Source organism: Peromyscus maniculatus, chromosome 10, assembly GCF_049852395.1.
Source record: "Peromyscus maniculatus bairdii isolate BWxNUB_F1_BW_parent chromosome 10, HU_Pman_BW_mat_3.1, whole genome shotgun sequence".
Classification (NCBI taxonomy): Eukaryota; Metazoa; Chordata; class Mammalia; order Rodentia; family Cricetidae; genus Peromyscus; species Peromyscus maniculatus.
Genome location: NC_134861.1, coordinates 82280415 through 82288495, shown reverse-complemented (window position 1 = coordinate 82288495; position 8081 = coordinate 82280415). Strand labels below are relative to the sequence as shown.

At 36.2% G+C, this 8081-nt stretch overlaps 1 protein-coding gene across 3 annotated transcripts in view; it reads left to right on the top strand.

The window, feature by feature from the left end:
- Positions 1-6620, top strand: part of LOC102915587 (sulfotransferase 1 family member D1) — a 26575-nt gene extending 19955 nt beyond the window's left edge. For 2 of the 3 annotated variants that reach the window (XM_006983787.3, XM_076546559.1), the window contains exons 5-8: positions 1-56; positions 1248-1342; positions 1757-1937; positions 3777-6620. The exon at positions 1-56 is cut by the window's left edge and continues 71 nt beyond it. In XM_006983787.3, the coding sequence (XP_006983849.1) occupies positions 1-56; positions 1248-1342; positions 1757-1937; positions 3777-3889 (445 nt within the window). In that variant the 3' untranslated portion in view covers positions 3890-6620. The remainder of the gene's footprint in view (positions 57-1247; positions 1343-1756; positions 1938-3776) is intronic. The other variant, XM_016002345.3, reaches the window with a different exon arrangement.
- Positions 6621-8081: the final 1461 nt, after the last annotated feature.

Below are 8081 nucleotides of genomic sequence, written 5' to 3'. Positions count from 1 at the left end.
ACACCCAGAGCCTGGCACCTGGGAGGAGTTCCTTGATAAATTCATGGCTGGGCAAGGTGAGTCCAACTGTTCTTTTAATTATGATTTCAAAACTAATAGGGATTTTTTTCAAGGCAACATAAAGTCTAAAATCGAAATGCTGTTTATTATAAAATTAATGTTTACAAAACCATCTACTAATACGTTAGGGAGACTAAAGAGAAAGAATACAAGGCCCTTTTTTCTTTTGGATAATTTCTGGTATATATGTTTCTGGTCCTTGGTTTCATCATTTCATTAGTGGTCAATGACTGATGGCAATTTATTAAATTCTTTCAAGTCTCAGTGTCTATGCTGGATTATTTTAATTATGTGTCCATTCTTTGGAATCTCTTCTTTGCCATTCAAAACTCCTGAGCAGCTGTCCCTTTAGAATCTGTTACAAACACAGTCTCTTTCTTCCATACTCATGATAGTAACTGTAGGAAAAAATTCTCAATAAACATGTTCCCATATAAATCCCCTCTTGGAAGCAAATGTGTGTAGGTGACATCTGGCATCGACTTAACACACTTCATTGCTTGAAGTGTTATTTGCTCATGGTGTAGATGTCATTATCCCTGCCAAAGCCCAAAGGCTTCTCGGAACGAAATGCACTCTGTCTTCCACAGGGCTTTTGTGACTCCCTTTTTATATAATCTTTCTTTACTATTTCCTCTCCTGTGAACATCCACATCACTTCACTGTTTGAAACGTTCAGAGTCTACACCCTTATTTTTGTGGTCTTAGTTATATTTATCAAATGATATATTAGTTTATAAAAAGTCCCATAAAATATCATATTGAATGGCTTAGATGACAGATTTTTTTTTTTAACATTTTTAGAATCTGCAAATCCAAGGAGAAAATGCTGTCAGTGTTTTTTCTACAGACTTTCCCCTTAAACTGTGCAGGCCTGTATCTTCATCCTATTCCCCCCATGGCATTCCATCTTGGTGGGTCTGTCTTAATACCTTTATGTGTAAGGACATTGGTCAAGAACTAATTTTCTTACTTCTGTAGGGACATTTTCTCTAAGTACAATTTCATTATCAACTATGAAGGATGGGCATTTCAGCATATGGATTTTATTTTATTCTTACGGCCCCTTTTCTTGAACTACAGAAATCACTGTATCTGAACAGATAATCACGACTTAAAGCAATAATTACCTATTTCCTATTTCCATGTAAATAGTTTTTAATTTTACATTTTGTCTTTAACTTTAGTGGGTTTCGGTTCCTGGTATGATCATGTGAAGGGCTGGTGGGAGAAAAGAAAAGATTACCGTATCCTTTATCTGTTTTATGAAGATATGAAAGAAGTAAGGAGAAATTTCAGTTTATTTTTAAGAAACCCAAAATTTAACTTCTTTGTCTCTTACTCTCTTTTCTTCTTAGTCTATAAACATGGCTAATTTATTTTGAACTCTAGTTCTAGCTTACAGTACTAATTAATACAACTCCTCCAGCCTGCTACTGTTATCCATTCAAAGACAATAATACTTTTGAAATAAAAATCTGTGTGTTTCCACTCATGTCTTCAAATAGTTTAGTTGCTTCTTAAAAATAAAAATTATAAATATAATTGCTTGAGTCTTGTCTTATGCATTAAAAGTTACATAAAAACCCCAAAATATCTCTCCCACTAGTTAAGCTTAAACAGAACCTTATTAAATGCATTCCTTTCTTTGTGACCAAATCTAACTGAGATTATTTTTCCCCTTTTAACATTTCAGGATCCAATGTGTGAAATTAAAAAATTATTAAAGTTTCTAGAGAAAGACCTACCAGAAGAAATTGTAAATGAAATCCTCTATCACAGCTCTTTCAATGTAATGAAGGAGAATCCTAGTGCAAATTACAGCACCATGAAGAAAGAAGAGATGGACCATTCTGTGTCTCCATTCATGAGAAAAGGTGAGAACAGTACAAACACATTTCTGCATAGTTTATGGTCACATTGTGGAAGATATAAATAGTCACATTAATGTGAGATGGCAGGAATTTAGAAGCAATTAAGTATGTGCTTAAGAGAGAAAATCTAAAATAGAAAAAAAAAACAAAAGCCTTAGAAGAAATACTGTGTAATCATCTATATCATTTCTGTAAGATATAGTGAGAGATTTATGATGAGAAATGTTTGCTCAACATCCTGTGCACCAATAAGTGTTATCATTGTGCCCTCAGTATTGAACTCAATATTTAGCATCTTGTATAAAGTAGATATACATGTTATATACATATTTATATACATATATATATATATAATTTTGTGCATGTATTCACATGTGTCTGTGTGCATGAGTAGAAAGAGGGGGAGAGAGAGAGAGAGAGAGAGAGAGAGAGAGAGAGAGAGAGAGAGAGAGAGAGAGAGAGGATAGATAATATTTCATATGTACCAACCAACTTTCTATAAAACTCCCACAATCATGAGGAGTCAGGTATTTAGTCACAAGTTTTCTTTTTATTTAACTAATGTGTTGCTAGGTGCTTATCATCGTAACTCCAGTAGTTTTGTTGATTTACCTGGCCTCTGTGTTCTCTTTAGAAAGCCAAAGGCAAAAGCAGGGCCCACACAAGTGACATGCATGAGAACATGTTGGAGATGATGGGAACTGGGCTTGTATTTTAAACTTTCTTTTCAGATATTGTGTACACCAAACATGTTACACTTCCACTGTTCAAAACATAAAAACCTAAGTCTGAAGTTGCGGGGTAAGACAATCTCACAACACCAGATGAGTAGAAGTGGAAAACATTCTTGTTGTAGAGAAGATTTATCAGCAGCTATAAAGTTTAGGAAAGTTCTTGAGATAAAGAAATTTTGGTGAATGTCTACATAGAAGCAATCAAGACTCATTATAATTAGAATTTTTATAGATTCTAAATGATTTTTGTCAGGTAAGGAATTATGCTATCAGTTGTTTTTACTGTAATATCTCAAAGTATGATTTTTTTTGTTTCTCAGGGAGCAAACATGTGAAGACATTTTTTATTGTTACAATTAGGAAACAGTTATTGGTGTCTAAATGACCTACAAGGTAGAGGAAAGCCTCCCCTTTAAAACCAAGGAAATTTTTGGATATGAAAAATTAGATTTCTAATTGTATCTTCTATGCTACTGGGGAATACTCTGTGAAAACTATAATTTAACCAAATATTCTTTCTGTATGGTATGTCTTGTATCCTTTCATAAAGATTTTTGATATTTTAGAGGCTCAGAACACACACACACACACACACACACACACACACCACACATACACACACACACACACACACACACACACACTCACCAAATATATAATGAGGAATATATAATAAGGAAATGTGCTTAATTATATTTACCCCAGTAATTTTCAATCTTGCTTGATAATAAAACTTTTCAAATAAGTTGTCATTTTACCCTGTGAACTAAAGCTGAGAAAATGACTAAGAAGTGCCTTTTATCCTTTGTTATCAGGGTACATAAAGTCTAAGAATTAATATTGAGATTTTTCAGGTGGCATTTCCTCATGGCATTTCTTTAAGATACTTTGAAATTATTATTATTATTTACATAAGATACTTATAAAACCTACAGAAGTTGAAAGGCTAAGGTTTAGGCCTAGCAGATATGTTTGGAGTGGAAGAATATAGTTATGATGCATATCAAAAGTTAAAGACTAAATATTCACATACAAATTGATAATTCAAATTACTATTAGACAGAAATTTATTAGTAATTCCCAACTTTTCTGTTATGTTTTTTTACAGGCATTTCAGGTGACTGGAAGAATCAGTTCACTGTAGCCCAGTATGAGAAATTTGAAGAAGATTATGTCAAGAAAATGGCAGAGTCAACACTTAAGTTTAGGTCAGAGATCTAGGAAGTATTTGCTTCTTAATCTCCTTTGGCTGGCACTAAAATTAGAGTGAAAAAAGCACATTCATGGATTATTGAAATAAAACATAATATATGATTTTTCTGCATTTACAAAGATTCATGGTCTACAGACCAAACTTACTAATATCAAGGAATAATTCTCTCCTAGTTCTATTCCTTACAGATAGGTTCATACAATAGTTTTCCTCTCACTTTCTCTTATTAAAAGAATACAATTTTAAGAGGCCTAACAACACAGTATGTTTCCAGTTTCAGTTACTAATAGCTTCCTGACTCTCTGTACATGGTCTTCTTTCTCTTGGGACATAGGTTTCTAAATGATGTTGTTTGTATCCATGGTTAGGTACCCCCTAGACAAAGGCTACATTTCATAAACTTTAATTATTCAATTTAATCTGGTGTTACTTTAGTTATTAAGACATCATGTCTTTAACATTGCCAAATTATTCAAATTTATAATGTCAGAATATCCTATTTCCACTTATGGTTAGTTTAGGAATATTACATTTAAATGAACAAATCAATAGCAGGTATTTTATAGGATTTAAAGCAAGGAAAATTAGAGAGCTATTTATTTTTATTCTTCATGTCATATACTGAAGCTATTGTAAAATTTATTGCAGAAAATATTGAGGTGTGTTAAAAAACTTCAAATGGCTTTTCTATCATCTACAGTATGTCTGATTAGCATCACTTCTGAGATGAAAACTCTGTACAATTACTTTCAGTAATCTTCCTTCTTCTCGACTGGCTTTTGGATCACATTAGGGTCATTTTGCTATCGCCCCTTCTGAAATTAATCATTCCTAAGTGAGATAAATACTTATTTTTGAACTATTAAAAGACATGAATTTAAGATACTTTGAATTTGTCTCCAGGAACTAATGTTCAGTGAAAAGGGGAAACTGAAATATAGATGGATGAATTACTGCATGATTCCATTCAATACATAATACTCTTGACATAAGAAAATTGATGAGATGTCCCTTGCTGGGCTGGGTGTGGCAGGAGGACGTGAGCAAGTATGCAGAGGAGAGATGGGAGAGAAAGGAGCAGGCAAATATGTCGTGAGAGATGGGAGAGAAAAAGAAGTTGAGTGGTCAGTGCACCGTGAAGAGAGGTGGAACTAGAGGTGCTACAGAAGTGAGAATCACCCTGATATAAAGCCCTGTATAGCCACATGAAACTATGTTGATGACTGGGCCTCTGCTATGGCCCAGGGCTGTGTCTGGATCCGTGGTCCTGACGCATCCGGGTCTGTGTTGATGTTGGTGGCCTCTACTATCACTGAAGACGATGAGGCTGTCGGGGGTCTGTATTGCAGCCACCCTGAGCTGGCTCCATTCTCCAGCAGCCACCACCTGGTGGTACCAGTGTTGACATGGCCTTGGTAGAATTGGCCCCAAGAGCATGGGTGCAGGAGAGTCGGACCTACCCCTTGCAGGGGCAACATGGGAGAGCTGCCCCCACCCAGTGCAGCTGATGCACTCAGGAGTGGGGTCCGACTCCTTTCCCGGGCAGAGCAAGAGAACTGGCCCTAGTAGCATGAGAGCTGGAGAGCAGGCCCTGATGCTGTGGTCATGGGAGAGCTGGCCTCACCTCTAGCCTGCTCCTGCCATGAGCGGGGAGAGCTGGTCCTTCTCCTTGCTGGCTGATGCAGATGGGAGAGCTGGCCCCATCCCTTGCCCAGGGGTGAGGGAAAGCTGGCCCCAGAGGCATGGACTTGGGAGAGTGGGAGATCTTGTCGTGACCCTCACCTGGCCAGAGGTGGAGCCAGCTATGGTGGTGTGGACATGGGAAAGCTGGCAGACTGACCAACTCAGCGATCATCCAGACCCTGACCCGAAACTTTGAGTTGGTCCACGCCAACGTCTTCTCCATCTAGGAGCTGCTGCAGGGCATGAAGGGGCTGGCCCCGCATATCCATAGCTGCAGGATCCCCCATGACTCAGAGCAACAGCAGGCTATCTGCGAGTCTCTTTGAGGGTGCATATTGACACTGTAGCAGAAGTCAGAGTCCTTTAACTAGCCTAATGACTCATTGTAATAAATATTTGCAAGTAAAGCTGTTTGGGCTGATTGGGCAAAAGGGCATACTGAATGACACCCCACAACCTCCAATGCCTCCACGATGAACAGATAGGAGAAGGAGATGTGGAAAAGACAGAGGAGTGGAATGGTACATGCACAGAATCCTGGGCTTGATAGAGGATCAATCGTTGCCCAGAGGGTTTGATGAGATTTTTTTTTGTTATTGTTGTTTGTTTGTTTTTGTTTTTAACGTGTTGGGGATGGGGCAACAAGGTTGGAGAGTGGACATGGAAGGCCTGGGAAATGTGGGATTCGGGTGCATAATGTGAAATACCCAAAGATACAAAAAAATTATGTTTAAAGAAAGATGGAAAAAAAGCAATCAATTCATATTTAACTTACAAAAATAAATAAATAATTAAGCACAAATAAAGTAACAAAACTATACCTAAAAAAAGAAATTTAATGAAGAACCTGAAGGGACTTGGGAGGAGCCCAAAAACCACAACCTGGACAATATTAAAGTTGGACAAGCTAGTCTGTAATAGATTAATATCCTGGTACTAATAGTAATAGGTTTACCAGATGTCACCATTGGAGAAAATGTATTAAAGTTATGATTTCTTACCACTCCATGTTGATTATCTTAAATTTTACCATTATGTTAAATGAATGTCTTACTAATTTTAAATATTCCTTTAATACCAGCACTCGGGAGGCAGAGCCAGGTGGATCTCTGTGAGTTCGAGGCCAGCCTGGACTACTAAGTGAGTCCCAGGAAAGGCGCAAAGCTACACAGAGAAACCCTGTCTCGAAAAACCAAAAAAAAAAAAAAAAAAAAATATTCCAAACTTAAAATAAATTTAAGTAAACAACAGTAATGACTGCCTAAAATAAAGCTTAAAAAATCAATTATGGGTTAACTTTAAATTTTTCTAAGGCTTTATATGGGTAAATGCAGAAGAGAAAACACAAAACTATAGCTGTCTGTTAATTACTGGGTGCTTGACTGTGTACAAGGCTTAATGGAACACACAGATGGAATGGTGAGTACACACTGCTGCTCCTTATCACTGTCATAATACCCCATAAATAAATAAATAAATATTATTGAGGAACTCATGTTATGGAATGCCACAGCAAGGGGCTCATACTAATAAAATTCATTGGCTTTATCATATTTTCAACTGTCTGAGTAGTTGCTAAAATAGTGGAATAATCTTTTAAAGACTCAATTGCCTGTCAGATAGGGAACAATGACTTAGAGATTTGAAACCAGTTTCCAGAAGAATGCTTATTTGCTTTGAATCAGCTTGTGAGTATTTAGTAGAAATTATCCCGTAACTAAGATTCATAGATTCTGGAGTCACAAAGTAGAAATAGGAAAAGTGGTACACATTGATGTTCCTAATGATTCCATAGCAAAGGTTTTTCTTTCTTCTATTGTGACCTTATGCTAAGAAAAGTTTTATCAGAGGAAGAAGTCCTTAGAACAACAAGGATATGAAATTTGGAGTGGCATGTATTTAGGAGGATTAAATAATGAAAGCCATATTTCCTTGTTTGCAAGTATTGAATGTTCAAATAATAAACGAAAAAATATAACAAAAAGAAAAATAGTTATGCATGAATAAACAGCTACAGAAACAGGATCATAAGTGCCCTGAGTATTTCTTTCCAATTTAGTTTAGAGCATGTGCACACATATATAAGCAAATATTCTTGCTTTCTTAAACTCTTATACCTTTATAATATAACTTTATATTGAGTTAATGTCATTTACTAAGTTTTATTAAATTGATATTGCCATATTTAAGTTGTAAGAGTTTTGCAAAAGATGTGAACTTGTCAAAAATGCCATCTATTCTGGGAAAAGAATTAGTAGGTCTTTAAGTTATCATCTGCAGTATTGTTGAATCAGTTTAAGTGGAAAAATCACATTGTGAAATGTTAATCTTGATTTTCAAGTTTGATTGAATTGAAAGATGGCTAGAAGATTAGTAAGATACACTTTTGGGTTTTAAACAAAGTATGGAAGAATGAGAAAGCTAGCCAGTACGCACACGTTTTGTTCTTCCTGGGTGGTTGCATCCATTGATGCTACAGTTGCCCATCAATACCAAGCTCCAGGTTCTTCAATCTTT